General features: G+C 48.2%; 2 protein-coding genes across 2 annotated transcripts; both read left to right on the forward strand.

Annotated features, from left to right (window-relative positions):
* Positions 1-243: 243 nt before the first annotated feature.
* On the forward strand, positions 244-11,725 carry LOC103666560 (elongation factor 1-alpha, somatic form-like). The gene is made up of 7 exons (XM_008694616.1): positions 244-688; positions 3,797-3,976; positions 4,075-4,371; positions 8,313-8,463; positions 8,550-8,806; positions 9,699-9,933; positions 11,533-11,725. The coding sequence occupies exons 1-7, from the start codon at positions 545-547 to the stop codon at positions 11,652-11,654; spliced, it is 1,386 nt and encodes a 461-aa protein (XP_008692838.1). The 5' UTR covers positions 244-544; the 3' UTR covers positions 11,655-11,725.
* A 2,023-nt stretch (positions 11,726-13,748) lies between these two features.
* On the forward strand, positions 13,749-18,308 carry RPL11 (ribosomal protein L11). Its single transcript, XM_040618961.1, has 6 exons — positions 13,749-13,839; positions 14,618-14,768; positions 15,992-16,098; positions 16,493-16,624; positions 17,682-17,792; positions 18,230-18,308. Exons 1-6 carry the CDS (start codon positions 13,834-13,836, stop codon positions 18,257-18,259), a joined length of 537 nt encoding a protein of 178 aa, XP_040474895.1. The 5' UTR covers positions 13,749-13,833; the 3' UTR covers positions 18,260-18,308.
* Positions 18,309-18,765: the final 457 nt, after the last annotated feature.

Consider the following 18,765-nt stretch of genomic DNA (forward strand, 5'->3'; position numbering starts at 1 on the left):
CTCTGACCCTTGGGCCACTTCCTAGTGCCCAGCCTGGTACTAGGGGTGGTGGGAAGGGGCTCTCAATCAGCAGCTCAAAGCCCAGAGGAGCCTCCTTTTGGTGGTCGGCAAGCTCATCCTCCTCCCAACCTGGAGAAGGCGAGCCCACCCCCTGTGAGATGGGTGCTGGGTTTTCCCCATGCATCCCAGGGCCAGCGGACCAATAGGAACAAGGGATTTGAGGGGCGGGCTGGAGATGTCGGCTGTAAAAGGGGTGGGGCCCAATGCCCCGTTGGTCTGTTCTAGGTGTGAGGAGGTACGGAGGGGCTTCTCCTGGCTCTGGAGGTAGGCACATCCTCCCTGCGGCTGGGGGAGAGCTCCGGAGCAGCCTCAGGTGTGAGGTGTTGGAAAGGCCCCCTCTCTGCTCTCCTGGCCCAGTGTTTTCCTCTCCTGCCTCACCCTCTGCCGGTTGAGCTGGCCCAGTCCCAAGGAAGAGAAGCTCAGGACAGGAGGTGGCCAATTCATGCCCTGAGCATACCTGTCCTCTCTCTGAGCAGCTCCCGGCATGGGCAAAGAGAAGACCCACATCAATATTGTGGTCATCGGCCATGTGGATTCGGGCAAGTCCACGACGACAGGACATCTCATCTACAAATGTGGGGGCATTGACAAGAGGACCATCGACAGGTTTGAGAAGGAGGCTTCAGAGGTGAGGTTGCTCTGAGCCTCCCTGCCCCTCCTTCCTAGCCTTGGTTTCCCCGGGAGGGGTGCCTCGTTGTGGGGGAGGAGACTGCTCACCTCTGCTGAGCACCTGCTGGGCTGGTAGGTGCTTTCCCTCTCAGTCATGCCAGGCAGGTGGCGTGGCTGCCATTTTCTAGGTGAGACAAATGAGGCTCAGAAGGGTTAGACAGCTTGCCTGAGGATGGTGCCAAGGTTTAAATCCCAGTGTGACACAGATGTCATGCTGTATCTCAGGAGCTAAAGCTGCCATTTAAAGGGGAAAGGCTTTATTTGCCATGCATCTACCAAGAACCTTAGGGTAGCCCCCATGGATACAATGGTAGGTGCAAGCAAGCCTTGTCCCCTAGAAACTCCTGGTCATATACCCTTTGGTCTCACAATAAGCTCGGTAACAGCATGGGTGCTGTAGGAGCCCAGGTCACAGACAATGAACGTGTCCTGAGAGACCTTGAAGGATTCCCGAAGGAAGGGACCTCCTCTGAGCCTTGAGGAAATGGAGCAGGTGTCCGTGAGCCACAGGAGATTGGAACAGCAGGTGTAGAGCACCTGCGATGGAAAGTCGCTGCCTGGCAGGACAGGGGACGTGGGCCTTGAGTGCCCTGCTAAAGAGCCTGGTCACTCTCCCTGCAGCAACTAAAGGATTTCAGGCATGGGAGTGATGGGAATCAGGCAAGATCTTTTTAGGAAGAGCATCCTGGCTGCAGCAAGGGGAGAGCAGGCGAAGGGCCCCATGCTAGGGGCTGGGAAGCCAGCTGGAAGGTTGTTGCTGTTGACCATGGGAGCAAGGACGGTGGCCTGGGCTCAGGCAGCAGCAGCGGGCATGGAGAGTAATGAGTGGAATCCAGGGACGTGGAGGTGGGGAATCCACAGAACTTAGGAGTGAGCTGTAGGGAAGGGGAAGCTGTAGGGAAGGAAGAGGAGTTGAGGGTGGCCCCCAAGTTGCCCACTTTGGAAACTGGAAAGTCAGCGAACACCAGGGACAGAGCTGATCTGGAGTCCAAACAGGTCTGCTCTAGATGTGTGAAATCTGAGGTGTCCACAGGGCTTTCTGTGCTCACATCCAGGGGGGCAGCTGAGTACTGACGTCTGGAGCTCAAGACAGAAACCCAGATTGGAGACTAAACCACGGGAGTGAGCTGGAATGGGTGAGGGACAGAGCCCTGGGGTGGGTGGAGCAAGAGCCCGTGCAGGGGAATGAGAAGGGAGAGCCAGGGAGGTGAGTGAAAAACCCTAGAGTTGAAGAAGGCTCGGACAAGACAGGAATAGTCTGCAGAGCCAGCTGCTGCAGAGATAGAAACAGGACGGAGACGAAAAGGCAGCAGGTCATGCACCAGTGCCGTCAGCTAGTCTCCTAATCTTGGCTTCCTCAGGTATAGTCAGAATTGTTGCAGGAGCACTTACGTGGCAGGGGCTGCCAAGGAAAGCTTTAGAACTGTGAGAAAGAGACTGGTCCATAGCCAGTATGGTAGAAGCACAGCCAAGAACACTATGGAAAAACAAATGATCTCCTGTGGTGGTTCTCAAACTTCCTGGTCTCAGGAACCCTTTGCATTCTTTTTTTTTTTTTTTTAAGATTTTATTTATTTATTTGACAGAGATAGAGACAGCCAGAGAGGGAACACAAGCAGGGGGAGTGGGAGAGGAAGAAGCAGGCTCATAGCAGAGTAGCCTGATGTGGGGCTCGATCCCAGAACGCTGGGATCACGCCCTGAGCCGAAGGCAGATGCTTAACCGCTGTGCCACCCAGGCGCCCCAGGAACCCTTTGCATTCTTAAAGGCACCCCATGAGTTTATGTAAATTAGATCTATATATTTATGATATTGAAAACTAAAACTGAGGTTTAAAAATGCTTAATTCACTTAAAAATAATAGTAATAAACTCCTTATATATTAACCTAAGTATCACACTTTGTACATATGAAAATTAAGTCTTTTCCAAAACAGAGAATCTTGGGAGGGTGACGTTGTTTTACATTTTTGCTGGAATCTTTAATGTCTGGCTTAATAGAAGATAGCTGGATTCTCATCTGCTTCTACAATCAACCTGTTGTGATTTCACTGGCCATGTAGCCTCTCGAAAACACCACTGCACGATGATGAGAAAATGAGTGAGGGGACAGGCAAATAAGGTCTTTGCATTATAGTGTTGACCACGCAAACTCCAAAAGGTATCAGGGTCCCTGAACCACTCTTTGATAGCCACTTATCTAATGAGTATTCTAAACTATAACGGACTTCATAAAATAGAAGTTCCTACAGTAGCAAAAGTTAGGACCCCTGGGTTCTGTTTCTATCTTTTAATAAACTAATTAGTTTCCTTGAGGAAGCCCCCTGGTCTCTGGTCTTTCCTTTTCTCCACTCTGCCCTCTAATAGAACTGAAATGAACAGATGCGCAGGACCCCTGAGCTGGCAAGTGGTAGAGTTTACCCTAGACCAGCATGTTAACTTGAATATGCTACCGACTTTTGGTAGCCGTTTTTTTTTTTTTTTTTTATCAGTGCTGAAAGCAGCTCAACTTGCCTAGGCTGCCAAGGGTGATTATCAATCACAGATACCATTTAACATAGGGTAGCGGTTAAGAGTCTGAACTTGAGTCTGATGCTTTGCAGTTCAAATCCTGACTCTGCTGTTTATTAATCCTATGATCTTGGGCTAGTCAGTTAATTCCTCTGTTACCTCATCTGCAAGATGAGGATAATACTTTACTAAGTTGTTGTGAGATTGAGATAACCCGTGTGAAGTGCTTATAAAAGCACCAAGCTCAGGGTCAGCATTACTTACGTGTTTGCTATTACGGATTTGAGGGCTTGCTGACCCTGTGCCAGGTCCACATGCCCGCCTAGGCACTTTATCATTTGGCCCTGGGTCACTCTGACTCTCAAACCAGCTCTGAAAGAAAAACTTAATTATACAAGTAATACATTCTATTGTTTGAAAAATTCAACAGTCTCTCCATACACCACCCTGTTACCATCCCTCTGACTCCCAACTCATTTCGGAACTTCATTCCTGGTTGATGGGCAGCTTTGGGTATAGGGGTGACCCCGGGGTTTTCCGTCCTGCTCCCGGCCCAGGTGGGCAAAGGCTCCTTCAAGTATGCCTGGGTGCTGGACAAGCTGAAAGCAGAGCGGGAACGTCGCATCACCATTGACATCTCCTTGTGGAAGTTTGAGACCAAAAAATACTACATTACCATCATTGACGCCCCAGGGCACCGTGACTTCATCAAGAACATGATCACAGGCACCTCACAGGTACCTCCAGGGTCATCTTGGCTCTGCTTCGGGGGTGGGCAGTGGGCATCCCAGGCCAAGTCTGAGCCGGGCCTTCTTCCCTCTGTCACTCGGGCCAGGCAGACTGTGCTGTGTTGATTGTGGCAAGCGGTGTGGGTGAGTTTGAGTCCGGCATCTCCAAGCACGGGCAGACCCGAGAGCATGTACTGCTCGCCTACACGCTGGGTGTGAAGCAGCTCGTCGTGGCGGTCAACAAGATGGACATCACAGAGCCTCCTTATAGCAGCGCACGCTTTGAGGAGATCAGCAAGGAGGTGAAGGCCTACATCAAGAAGATCGGTTACAACTCCGAGGCTGTCGCCTTTGTGCCCATCTCGGGCTGGCATGGGGACAACATGATAGAACCCAGCACCAAGGTGAGAGCCGACTGGGACGGGGCTAATTAAGTGCAACATTTAAGCTTCTTCGAGAATGTGATACCCAGGACTTACAGCCTGCTTATGGGCCAACCACTGTGAATGACCCCCGTTTTACAGAATGAGCAGAGGTTACTGGAGACCACACAACTAGTAAGCAAGCCGCTGCATCATGCAATGCAGTATTTAGTTACACGTGGTGATTAACTTCACTGTTTTTAAGATTTTATTTCTTTATTTGAGAGAGAGTGAGAGAGAAAACACAAGTGGGGAGGGGCAAAGGGAGAGGGAGAAGCAGACTCCCCACGGAGCAGGGGGCCCACGGCGGGGCTTGAGCTCAGGACTCCGGAATCACGACCTGAGCTGAAGGCAGATACTTAACCAACTGAGCCACCCAGGCTCCCTGGCTATTAACTTTAATAATTTAAGTCAAATGAAGTAATTTCAGTTCCTTAGTTGTATTAGCTATGTTTCAAGTGCCCCACAACCACATGTGGCTGTCATATTGGACAGTGAAGTTACAGAATATTCCCGTCATTGCAGACAGCTCTGTTGAGCAGTGCCAGCAGAGCCTGGAATTCTAGTCCATGCTCACAGCATCTAAGCTACCTCTCTAGGCAGGCTAGGAAGTGTGGGGGCGATGTAAATGTGTCTAAGGTATAGTCACCGTGCTCATGGATCCCAGAATGTAGCAGCATTGAAAATTCTTAAATGAGTGTCTCCCTACAAAGGAAGTCTAGCTCTGACATCACATCAGGGGTCAAGCCCCAGCTTTCTCCTTTTGCCCACAGTAAAGAGGTAAGAGAGGAATTAGTACTCTGGGGGTTAGGACTCACTTCATGGGACTGTGAGAATTAAATGGGAGACTCCGGGGGCGCCTGGGTAGCTCAGTTGTTAAGCATCTGCCTTCGGCTCAGGGCGTGATCCCAGCGTTCTGGGATCGAGCCCCACATCAGGCTCCTCCGCTGGGAGCCTGCTTCTTCCTCTCCCATTCCCCCTGCCTGTGTTCCCTCTCTCACTGGCTGTGTCTTTCTCTGTCAAATAAATAAATAAAATCCTTAAAAAAATAAATGGGAGACTCCACATGGAAATCTGTTCATGCATAGTTGGTATTCAAATGCTAACTGCTATCCCTTACTATTTTACTGCCTAAAGCCTACCTTTTCTGTAACTGACTTTAGGATTCTTAGCCTTTTCTTCCACATGTACGTAGCATAATCTTTTCCTGATTATATATATTTTTAAAGATTTTTTTATTTATTTGTCAGAGAGAGACAGAGAGAGAGCACAAGCAGGGGGAGTAGGCAGAGGGAAGTAGGCTCCCTGCTGAGCAAGGAGCCATATGTGGGGCTTGATCCCAGAACCCTGAGATCATGACCTGAGCTGAAGGCAGATGCTTAACTGACTGAGCCATCCAGGCCTCCCTCTTTTCCTGATTATAAAAGTAACCTCTGACATTTTTACAATGAGCCTTTCATGCAGATATAAAGCATAAGCTTCATGGGTTATAGATAACCTAGTTTTCATGCAGTCCTTTCTAGATATTCACAGCTGGACTCAAACTGTATGTAATTTTGCATAAAACTCTTTATTTTTAAATTTTTCTTTGCTATTTAAACATGTTGAATACTGGGGCACCTGGGTAGCTCAGCCAGTTAGACATCTTCATTCAGCTCAGTTCATGATCCTGGGGTCCTGGGATCGAGCCCCGCATCCCTGCTCAGCAAGGAGTCTGCTTCTCCCTCTCCTTCTGCCCCTGCTTCCCTTTCATGCTGTCTCTTTGTCTCTCTCTCTCTCTCTGAAATAAATAAAATCTTAAAAAAAAGTACACATGTTGAATACTTAGTGGGTGTTTTACATTGAAGATCACAGAGGTACAGTAGACTGTGTAGCCATATCCATTATTAAGTGAAAATGGTATTGAGAAATTACTATGGGCCGGACACCAGACTAAACACTTTACATGCACAGAACCCCATGAAGAAGGCATTTTATTCCCATGTAAAATAAGAAAGCTCGGACACAGCGTAGGTCAGTAATAGCCCAAGGCCCCCAGCTTCCAAGAATATTATTTCTAGTTTTATAAAAAAACTGCCATAAGCACCTTGATAAATAAATCCTTGCATGTGTCCTTGATAATTTAATTAGAATAAGTTCCTAGTGAAACAAAGGGTAGGCATGATCTTGGGAGTCTTCTGACACATATTGCCCAATTGTCCTTGGGAAAGATTAGAGCTACCTCTGGGCAGTGTGTTCCTTTGAATGGTACTTCAATATTTGCATGCTGGGCACTGTCCTTGGTGCTGAGGGTGTGGTAGTTAATGAGATGCAACACTATGGTCTTCTGGGGGTGGTGGTAATGGATGATTACAAGTGCTAAGAAAAACGTAAGGGTGAGGGAGGCATGGTATGAGAGTGTTACTCTATATTGGGTGGTGAAGTAGGGGGGCTCTTCTAAAGCAACAGTAGAACAGAAACCTGAAGCTTTGATGCCCATTTCCCAAGTATCACCACATAGTTCAGCTAGTGAGACAAGGGGATTTCATTCTCCTGTCCCTTTGGGTATTTATTAGGTATCTTGTATGTTCTAAAAGATTTTATGTATTCATTTGACAGAGAGAGAGAAGAGAGTGCACGTGTGCGCACACAAGCAGGGGGAGGAGCAGAGGGAGAGGGAGAAGCAGACTCCCCACTGAGCGGGGAGCCGGGTGTGGGGCTTGATCCCAGGACCCTGGGATCATGAGCTGAGCTGAAGGCAGATGCTTAACAACTGAGCCACCCAGGAGCCCCATATCTAGTATGTTCTAGATGCTAGAAGAACAAAACATGCAGTCAGTGGACTAGATGATAGATTTAGGGTTTAACCTCCACTCTCAAATACCTGTGACATCAGAGACCTCAGTTTCCCCATTTTTAAGATGGGGATAATGCTGACCTCATAGGCTTAGTCAGGCCTTTGAGCTGGCATAGGGTCAAGTGAGTTGCTAAGTTCATCAAACTAATAGAAGAGCTTATCTTCACCAATGAGGCGGGTGTTTGAGCGGGAAGTTGGCCCACAGAAGGAGGCCAAGGGCGGGTCATTCCAGTTAACTGGAATTCCAGTTAACTGATACATCTCTGAAGGCACGGATGATGTCTCTGGTGAGCTTTGGCCAAGGTTTTTAGAGAAGTACATATAGTATCTACTTAAAAGGCATGTATACAATGCACTGTCATCCTTAAGGTTATCTTCTGGAAGGCCTTATGTTCAATAATGCTGCCCTTGCTTAAGATGTTGGGGAACATCTAGTCTTTAGAAGATATAAGTGTTGGAGTATTTGAGTCTTGTTTTCATTCTCTTTCCTGATGCTTACTTAACTGTGCTGCGTGTTTTCTCTGCTCCTCCTGTGTAATGAGCAGATGGAATGAGACCTAAGAGCTAACCAGATTCAAGGAATCTCTGCTTCCTAAAACTATTGGCTCAAGTGAGGGGCAACACCTGCAAGACTTAGAGTAATGGCCATCATTTTGTGGGTGTGTAGTACATGTCAAACCTTGTGCTTGGTGGATTGTGTGTGGTCTTTTGTGTCTTTACTTGAGCCTGAAAGGTAGGTGGTGATATCTGTTTCACAAATGAGGAAGCTGAGGCTCAGAATGCATTAAAAATTTGCTTGAGGGGCGCCTGGGTGGCTCAGTCATTAAGCATCTGCCTTCAGCTCAGGGCGTGATCCCAGGTCCCTGGGATCAAGCCCTGCGTCGGGTTCCCTGCTCCACTGGGAACCTGCTTCTTCTTCTCCCACTCCCCCTGCCTGTGTTCCCTCTCTCGCTGGCTGTCTCTCTCTCTCTGTCAAAAAATAAATTTAAAAAAATTGCTTGAGGTCTCATGTTAAATACAGGTTGGTTGGCACCTGGGACAGTTTCCCTGGAGCCTAAACAAGCTGCACATCTGATGGCTTTTCCAGATGTCCTGGTTTAAAGGCTGGAAGATCACCAGGAAGGAAGGAAACGTGGTGGGCATGACATTGCTAGAAGCACTGGACTCCATCATGCCCCCTGCCTGCCCTACAGACAAGCCCCTGCGGCTGCCTCTGCAGGATGTATACAAGATTGGGGGTGAGTACATGCTATGTAGGGGTGCTTGGGGTTGGGGGCTCACTGAAGTCTGACTGCTGACAGCTGTGGTTGCTCTGTCCCCCCAGGCATCGGCACCGTGCCCGTGGGCCGGGTAGAAACAGGCTTCCTCAAGCCAGGCATGGTGGTGAACTTTGCCCCCTGCAACATCACCACAGAGGTCAAGTCTGTAGAGATGCACCACGAGGCCCTGGCTGAGGCCCTACCTGGAGACAACGTGGGCTTCCACGTGAAGAATGTGTCGGTGAAGGACATCAGGCGGGGCTACGTGGCAGGAGACAGCAAGAATGACCCGCCCTTGGAAGTGGCGAGCTTCGTCTCCCAGGTGAGGAGGCCCATTTAAGGGGAGTCTCCTGAGACAGCCATACTGTCCTATGAGCAGAAGGGTTCACTGGGTCCTTCAGGAAGTGGGCACTGAGCATAGGCTCCATGCTGGGCTCTTGACCAGCAGTGTAGGTAGAGTCAGACTATCTGGGTTAGAATCCTGACTGCAGCTTACTTGCTGCTTTGCCCTTGAACAAAACAATGCAATTCGATGGTCTTGTTAGTTTCCACAGTATGGTCTTGAAGCCTTAAAGCAATCGTTTTCAAACCAGGTGGATTAGAGTCACCTGGGAAGTGTTGCAAAAATGCAGATTCCTAACATTCTTCCCAGGGGTTCTGGGGAGTGATTCAGTAGACATGGGTGGAACCTGGGAATCTGTATGTTAGAGCAGGTGTTTCCTCGGCCCAGAGTTGGAATGTGAAGGCTGTTCTGAATGCAATCTGGCACATTCTTACTTCTGCCGGTGGAGGCTGGCACTACCTCACAGTGAGCATTACACGAGGTGACGATATGTGAAACAGCTGACTTGGGGCCAACAGGTCACCTAACAAGTTAGTTAGCTGCTCTTGTAATGCATTTTTCTAAATGGCAGGGAAAAGTAGTTCATAAGTAACATGTATGTGTGTAGGTTTTAGTATCATTCATCCCCAGCTCTGCCCCTTCCCTGCTATTTCATCATGGGTAAATTATCCAGGCTCTCTGCTATGAGAATTAAATTGGAATGCATGAGATATGCTTGGCACAGAACTTGGTATACTCTATAAATGTTCAAATGCTCACTGTAATTTAAAGTGTGTCCAAGGTGCCCGACCCCTTAGCTGTTTAGGGCTACCTCCTCTGGAGGATGCTGGGCTAATGCCCTCCCCCACTCCCATCCCACCCTGGGCTCCAGGTGATCATTCTCAACCACCCTGGCAGCATCGCAGCTGGCTACTCGCCAGTTCTGGACTGCCATACGGCCCACATCGCCTGCAAGTTTGCAGACCTCAGGGAGAAGATTGACCGGCGCTCAGGCAAGAAGCTGGAAGACAATCCCAAAGCCCTGAAGTCTGGGGACTCAGCCATCGTTCAGATGATTCCACGAAAGCCCATGTGTGTGGAAAGCTTCTCAGAGTACCCGCCCCTTGGTAAGTCCCGACAGCACCTGGCTCCTGGAGCTTCCCCTTCCTCCTCCTGGCTCCCGTGAGCCAACATGTCACACCCAAGCCAGGCTGCAGAACCTGGTCAGAAGGACCAGAGTTCCAGGTAAGAAGGGCCCTAAAAAAGGAAAGTGGCTTGCCTAGTGTCACACAGCAAGGAGGGGCCACTTTAGAGCCTTGTTACTCAAAGTGTGGTCCATGGACCTCCCAGGGCATCCCCTGGAAGGTGGTTAGAAATGGAGAACCTCAGGGGCACCTGGGTGGCTCAGTCGTTAAGCGTCTGCCTTCAGCCCAGGGCGTGATTCCGGAGTCCTGGGATCGAGCCCCGAATCAGGCTCCCTGCTCTGCTGGGAGCCTGCTTCTTCCTCTCCCACTCCCCCTGCTTGCGTTCCCTCTCTCACTGGCTGTCTCTCTCTGTCAAATAAATAAAAATAAAATCAAGAAAGAAAGAAAGAAAGAAAGAAAGAAAGAAAGAAAGAAAGAAAAGGAAAGAAAGGAAAAGAAAAGAAAAGAAAAGAAAAGAAAAGAAAAGAAAAGAAAAGAAATGGAGAACCTCAGGCTCCATCCAGACCTGCTAAACTCACATCTGCAGTTTAACAAGTTCCCCAGGTAATCGGAATGCACATCAATTTGAGAAACCTTGACTTAGAAGAGGTGAATAAAGCAGAGATTAGCAGGGATTTTCTTCTTCCTTCTTATTCTTCAGTGTGGTGGTTTTCAAACCTGGTGAATAATCAGGACCACTGATGGGGACCCTATTAAACCAGAGGCTCAGACCCTGGTAGATTCACCTGGTCAAGGCAGCAGCCTAGAAGTCTGTTTCTTAGATTTCCCCAAGTGTATTATGCATGGCTAGGTTTGAACAATTAACCTAGAATGTTCTGAACTCAAATACATAGGGAGTAGGCCCTTTTATATGGTGCCTGCTCTGTGCTAGATGATGGATATTTATAAACAAACAAGTCCTTACCATCAGGGCCTCCCAGTTAATGGGGAAGGGGGTGAATTTCAAAAGGCTAATTTTAGAGGCGGGCCACAGAGGCTGCCACATGAATCTTGTAAAGCTGGTTTAGTTCTTTCTACCGCTGCCAAAAATACTATGAGGTTGAAGCCAGATGCCAAAGCCTTGCCCTCTGTAACTTGAAGTCAAAGGAGCATTCAAGAACCCCCAGGAGAAGCATTTGCCAGATTCACAGTTGAATGTAAATGAGATCCATCCTTGTCGTGATGGGCACAGAGAAGGTGCTAGTTGCTTGGGGGCTGGGAACATTAGTATGTATGATAGGGTAGCGGGTGCACCAAAAGCAAGTTTTCCCTTATGGAGGTAGGACAGTCCAGTGGCTAAGAATATAAAGTGCAGTGTGAGACTTTCTGGGTGTTCAACCATCACAGCAAAGTGATCTTCTACTTCTTTGCCCCAGTTTCCTCAACTGTAAAACAGATATAATGAGGTCTACTTTGAGTTGTTGAGATAATTAAACGCACTCATATGTATAATTCAGAGTATCATTTACTTGACCTCCCAGTGTCCTATAGCTTGTGCCCTGGTAGTGTTCTCCACCTGTTACTTCGTGTCCTGTGTCCTAGGTCGCTTTGCTGTGCGTGACATGAGGCAGACGGTGGCTGTTGGGGTCATCAAGGCTGTGGAGAAAAAAGCAGCGACTGGTGGCAAAGTCACCAAGTCTGCCATGAAAGCGGCCAGGAAGTGAGTGGTGACTGCTACTCTAGGACTTTCTGGGCAAGGGGCAGCCCAGGAGGAGCCACAGCTGGAAAAGAACGGCTCAAGGAGAAGCCTTAGACATCCTCTTCTCTTGCTGAACACTCTTAAATCTGCCCCTGTTCATCCACTTTTCTTTTTGCTGACGAGTTTGAGGCATAGGAATAAAGCACAGCAAGTCTTTTTGCCTCTGCCTCTACTGACCTTGATATTGCAAACAAGGAGGAAGCAGGTGGGGTGCTCAGTCTGATTCTACCCCTCACCTTCCTTCTGGTGCCTGACTGGTGCAAGAACCAGAGAGCTAGCTAGGGTCCCAGGGAAGAAAAGGTATAAAGGGGAAAGTCTAGAGCAGCTTTTGTCCCTGGCCAAGTTCATCAGTTCCTAGAACAGGACTCTGGCGTTAAACTGCCTGACTTAAATAGTGTCTATAAAAGTTACTGAACCTTCTGTGTGCCTTGCTCATCTGTAAAATGGAAAGATGACAGTATCTGCCTCCACAGGGATATTGAAGTTTGAGTGAGCTGGTACCTGCTGGGCATGGTAATCAGCTACTCTCACTCACATGGTGTGGGCACTGGCGGCAAGTGAGCACTATTATGGGGAAGTTCTGTTGAAAAAAAGTTGAGGGGAGAGGAATGAGCCTGAGATTTTAGGATGAACTGTTTTATATTTCCTACGTACATATTTCCCTCAGGTTACTTTTTTAACTTCAGTTTGACAGTTTGAATCACAAAGTTGCAAGAGGCAATTTCACCCAGATTCCCCAAATCCTATTTTCCATTTTCCCCCTGAATTATTTAAGAGTAAGCTGCAGACATGATGGCCCTTTACAGTGAACACTGAAAATCCAAGAATATTCTGTGATATAACCAAAGTCAAGTAATCAGAATGAGGACATTAAATTAACACGGGTACACTTCTGAAATCTGCAGACCTGATTCAGATTTTGCCAATTATTCCAAAAATATGCTTTATAGCAAAAGAAAATCCGGGATCATGTGTTTTGGAGCACATTTATTCCAAGTTTTGGAGCAGCCCCTCCCTTGGCACTGTTCCTCCAAGAGGTTTGGTTGAGGCCTTGGCTCTAGGCTGGCTGGTGGCTGCCTGATGGCAGAAGCTCAAAGGTGTGGGTTGGGAAGAGGGGGGTGTCTCTTTGCTCTCCTCCATCAGCCCAGCTTTCCAGAAGTCCCTTGTATCACTACTGGATGAAACCAGGAGAGCCTGGGGGCTTTTACCTAGCAACAGGAGAAGGGAATGTGGCAGCAGAAGCGTGAGGCTTGTCTCCTTTTCCGCCAAAGCCCTTTGCCCATTTATTCCTGTTAAACTGGAGGATTCAAGACCAGGTTCTGCCTGGGATGTGCATCCTGGCAGCCCCTCAGGCCCTGCTGCTGAGGATTAGTGTAAACCAGGAAGCCCTATTATTGTTTGCGATTGGATCCTGTCAGAAACTAATCTGCAAGCCATTTTTGTGCGTGCAGGATGACTCTGTTGATTATACACCATATGTCTAACACTTTCTGGGGTAAAGGGTTGCTTGGATCTAGTGGGTTTATATTAAGAGTAACCCCTTATTCTGAGCTTAACTGTGTGCTCTACACAATTACCTCGTTTAATTTTCACAACAATCTCCTAGGATATAGGTACCCATTTTAAAGCTGAGGAAAACTGAGGCTGAAAGAGGTCTAATTAGTAACCTGCTCTGGGTCGCCTAACCATGAGCTAGCCAAGACAGGAGCATACTGTCTCCACAGCTCAGAACGCCTAAGCCATCACTGTTCTAACTGAATAAATTCCATTTGTTTACATTGTCACCGAGTAAATTATATACATTATAGTTTGCATAACTGACTTAGTCCTTTAAGTCTCATCACGCCAAGAACCACCAGGTCCGGAGACTGTGGGAGGGAAGGGCGCCCATAGTAACCGGACGTTCAAGGAAAAGCCGGTCAGGGAGCTTTAAAAATCGTTCTTGGAAAACCCGGGTCCCGGTGGTCGGCGGGCGTCGCTGGCAGTTGTGGGCGGTGCCCACCAGGCCGAGCCCCGCACTGCGCCGCGCCGCCCCCGCCCCTCTTCCTCCGCCGCCGCTCCCTGCGTATCCTGGGGAAAGAGCCCGCCTCCCGACCCATAAGGCCCTGGGCCGGAAGCTTCACTTTCTCTTCCTGTTCTCCACCATGGCGGTGAGTAGCGGAGGCCTGGGTTTGCTTCCCTTCATCCGCCTTCATCCACGGCGGGCCGAGGCCTCGGGAGCTGCCTCGTCCGCGGCCCGAGAAGAAGGGAGCCCGCAAGGCTGGCCGTGCCGAAACTGGCAGAGCCATGCGGGCCGAGGGCGCCGAGCTGAACCCTGTCGCCTCCCCTCCCGCCCTCTTAGGAGCGGGCTCGGGGCAGCCGCCGGGCGGGCTCAGAAGTGCGGCCCGTAAGCTGCAGGGAGGGCGAATGGAGCGAGCGGAAGGGCTGGCCCACGGTGTCCGGACCTGTTACCCGTCCCGGGGACTTGAGACTTGCCGGGGGCTGGGGAGCCTCCGCCTGTTTCTCCGCTTGGGGAAGGCGCTAGGTTTCTGCCGCGGCCAGCAGGCTGCTTCGGGATGGAATGGGGGACGTCTCTCAACCACGTGTTCCCTGTTTCCCCAGCGTTTAAATTGTTTTCTCCGCCGCTGGCTTTATAGTGCGGACGCGCTCTGACACCTTACACGCTGAACCCGTTGGGGTTCATCCTTTCCGTGTAACTTTAACTCCGGTACCTGTCCTAAGTTTCTGTTAGCCCATTCCGTGCTTGGAGGAGGAAACCAGATCCCGAGCTGTCTTCTGCCTCCCACACAAACACCGTGATACTTCTTAAACCCTTAGGGCTTTCGTTAGGAGCCGGGATGAGCCGAAATAGGTATGCTGTGCACACAAATGCTGGACTCCAGGTTGTGGTGGGACTGGGTGTTGACTGTTGCGCTTCCCTTGTTGCAGCAGGATCAAGGTGAAAAGGAGAACCCCATGCGGGAACTTCGCATCCGCAAGCTGTGCCTCAACATTTGTGTCGGGGAGAGTGGAGACAGACTGACCCGGGCCGCCAAGGTGCTGGAGCAGCTCACAGGCCAGACCCCCGTGTTCTCCAAAGGTGAGTAGTGGCAGTCGGGGGAGAGGACCCGCGGCTGGTTATGCCTGCATGTTTCCTAATTTACCTGGCGTCTAGCCTGTTCAGTGCCCATCTTGAAAGTGACAGTTGGTGTCCCTTAAAAGCATTACTTTACTGATCTACCCAAGAAGTGTCTTCCCTTCAAGATCGGGTTTGGTGTTGGAATACCAGGTTTTTAAGGTAGAGATTAAGCTAGGACTAGTGCAAAGTAGAGACTTTCTAGGGAAAGTTGGGAAAGTTAGAAATGTTGGGAATGCAGTAAATGGTATTTGGCTTGATTCATATTTGGAATTTATAGGCTACATTTAGAACAGAGCTGTGCATCTAGACCAACTGTGTTCAGAATCTGGCTCCATCATTTGCTGATCTGACTTTGGACTTTCTGGGTCTCGGCTTCCTTATTTACATAAAGGGGATGGTAATACTTAATAAGATTGTGAAGGATCAAATGGATTCTGTGAAGAGCCTGCCATATACCAAGCTCAGTGTAGACATTAGCATTGTTTTGTTGCTTTTGTTTTTGAAGTTCCATTGCTTTAAGGTAGTGGAATATGTTAAGTTCTTGTGTTCAGATCCTGCCTTTTATTACCAGCTGTGATTTGGGACAAGTTAACCTTCCAGAACTTCATCTGTAATATGAGCATAACATTACGATAACACTTTAGAAAATCTTAGTTATTTTCAGTAACATTTTGTTTTTTTTAGAACTCAATGATCCTGTTTCTTTCTAGTGGCCTATTCTGGTTGTGAACTTGGCCCATCCTGAGACTTAGACATTATGACATCAAGCTCTTTTTTTTTTTTTTTTAATAAGATTTTATTTATTTGACAGAGCGTAAGCAGGGGGAGCACAGGGAGAGGGAGAAGCAGGCTCCCCTGCTAAGCAGGAAGCCCGGTGCAGGGCTCGATCCCAGGACCCCAGGATCATGACCTGAGCCAAAGACAGATGCTTAATTGACTGAGCCACCCAAGTGTCCCACCTCGAGCTCTTAATTGCCTAAGTGTGACTGAGGACTTGAAAGTTGAAAAATGAGTTTTCTGTGTTATAGATGAAACCAGATGTAGGTGACACTGGTTAGAACGCCACCACTTAGGATGTGGGTAGATACTTTATGTCTCTTAGGAGTTGTGGAGATGATGTTCTGGGAAAGAGGTGAGTGCAGTGGGAGTGTGATACCTGACTCCTTGTTTCCCCCTGCCCGCAGCTAGATACACTGTTAGATCCTTTGGTATCAGGAGAAATGAAAAGATTGCCGTCCACTGCACAGTCCGTGGGGCCAAGGCGGAAGAAATCCTGGAGAAAGGTCTAAAGGTGAGGCTGATCCCCTCATGGGATAATAGTAAAGAGTGCCGACATAACACAAGAAGATAATTACAGTGGTGATAGTTTACATTATGTACTGTCTTGGGTGCCTTGGCTTTTTAATTTTGTTTTATATTTTAATCTCTAAAGGGAGTTTCCTGCACTCAGCAAGGTTTATGAACTGTTTTTAATGATTTCTCTGGGTTTTTCCATGCCTTTTAAATGTTGGGAAAGTTCTATGAAATCCATCATTGGAATGTGATTTGGTGTCGTGGAAAAATGATGAGTTTTTGTTCAGGATCAAATTGCATCTCTGGGGTGCTGAGTGTTGAGGACTAAGCTGGTAATCTGGGGGGGATTTGAGTTGACAAGGAATGTGATCGCTGCGTTTTTTTCTCCTTAGGTTCGAGAGTATGAGTTAAGAAAAAATAACTTCTCTGATACTGGAAACTTTGGCTTTGGGATCCAGGAGCACATCGATCTGGGGATCAAATATGACCCAAGCATTGGTATCTACGGCCTGGACTTCTATGTGGTATGAATATTTAATCTTTTCTACTCCTGGTCTGTGAGGAGAGTGGAGTCTGCTACTCCTTTATTTTGTGTGTGCTATCTTGATGTTCAAATGTTGGATTGAAGCTTTAAGTGTTGTCTGCCTTTGTGTTCTGCCCCTTGGGAAGATGTGCCTCGTTTGTGGCAGGTGTCGGGATACAGCACTGAACTAGATAGACGAGATCCTGCTATTTCGAAGCTTATAGTCTAGGATCTAGCAAGCACCAGTATGACTTAGAGGTGGAAGAAGGAACTATTCCACCCATTGGATTGAAAATTTGAGGCAGTTCTGGTGCTGTATTTGGTGTGTGGGTTGGCTGTACTGAGGCTGCTGTTTTCCCAGCTCCTTCCCTTAGACCTTGGGGATAGGGTGGCTTCCATCCAGAGGACATAGATGCGAGTTTGGTGATGTGGCTGTTTGCTCAGTCAGGATAGGGGTTTCAATGTAGAAATGACCATTTGTGTTACTGCAGTGTGTTTGTCCAACCATAAAACCACATAGCAAAAACCAGAAGTCCTGACTAGTGTGGAACCTGAGTCATGGCAGCACCCTTACTAGATTTGAGTATCTAAACGCTAAGGAGAATTAGGTGCTCACAGGGGAGTTTGAGAACAGCAAGCCTTTAAGAAGCACTTTTGAACTGAAGCAGAAGAAAAGAATAACTATTTCTTTGTGCTTCTCAGAATCTTAAGTTTTCCATAATGCACATGTTATAGTAAAAAAAAATTTTTTAACGTTATTTTAAAAATGTGCTTTGGAGACTGGGGAGCAGTGATGGAGAATCCTTAGCTACCATTGGAAGTTGGGCAGGGAAGGGGGGAGGTACCGCAAGTTCCAGCCTCCAAAGCAGACCTACAGTGTGGTATGTTGTCGAGGATGCTGCTAACGGATTTATCAGACCCTGAGATCACGGGTCTTTTGCTCTGAAAATCATTGGGCCACCAGGTGACTCTCGAAGATCGATATCCAGTGTGTGAGTCTTGTCCGTCTACTCTTGACTGTGAGCTGGCTAGGTGACTGTTGGTTATTCCTGGGACAGGTGCTGGGTAGGCCAGGTTTCAGCATCGCAGACAAGAAGCGCAGGACAGGCTGCATTGGGGCCAAACACAGAATCAGCAAAGAGGAGGCCATGCGCTGGTTCCAGCAGAAGGTAAAGCTGATTTATCTCCGGTGAACTGGTGGAATGTGGTGTTGGTGAATGGAGTTGGGATTTGGGGATGCAAAATCCAGCATCATTTGGTGGGTAGTTTCTTTGAAGATCGAGAATTTGGGCACCTTGACAAATGTGGGCTTCCAGGGTTGGTGGTTTGAACACCCAAAATCAGGCTTTCTCCCCACCCCCATACATGCAGGTAGCTGGAAGGGGAGGAATATGGCTTTAATAGGAGCCCCGTTTTCTCAAGGTATCGTGCAGTTCAGCACAGTATAGCAGTTGTTAAAACAGGCCAGTTTCCTGTTTAATTGAGAAGGGATGTGGGGTTCAGAGCTGAATTCACGTTATCAGATGTGAATTCTCAAACGTTAGCCATTGCTGCCATCTTTGCTGTTGCCTCCTGTTGTGAAAAAATAAAATCTCTTCTCTTTCAGTATGATGGGATCATCCTTCCTGGCAAATAAATTCCCGTTTCTATCCAAAAGGCCAATAAAAACTTTTCAGTGAAATGTATATTACTGTTGTGTGTTCTGTGAAAGGAGCCTGGCCATATTCAAGTCCCTGGACCTCAAGCCACTTAAAGCTTCGATGGGAATAGCTGGTAATGACCCTGTTGTCCTCTGGATGCCAGTGTTTCCTGGCAGATCGAAGTTCGCATCATAGTCTGTGCTCCCCACATCCTTGTGGTTAGGCTGTGGTGGTGCAGTAGTCACATGGAAACTGGTTTTAGAGGGGAGGGTATGATTGGGGCTGGGGTTTGAATATAGAGCTTTGGTTGAAGGTCGGGTGCAGTGCTCCCATGTTCCAGGAGGCTCCCCTCTATTCGGTAATTCTGTTCTTCACTAGAGATACACCAGCACTCATGTCTGATGAAGGGAATCACAGGCTTTGGTGTGTCATGTCTGGGATTAAATTTTGGTTTAACTGTTCAGACTAAGTTTTCCTTTAAAATGAGAATGTATAGGGTTGT

Source organism: Ursus maritimus, unplaced genomic scaffold (genome assembly GCF_017311325.1).
Source record: "Ursus maritimus isolate PB19 unplaced genomic scaffold, ASM1731132v1 scaffold_32, whole genome shotgun sequence".
Taxonomy (NCBI): Eukaryota; Metazoa; Chordata; class Mammalia; order Carnivora; family Ursidae; genus Ursus; species Ursus maritimus.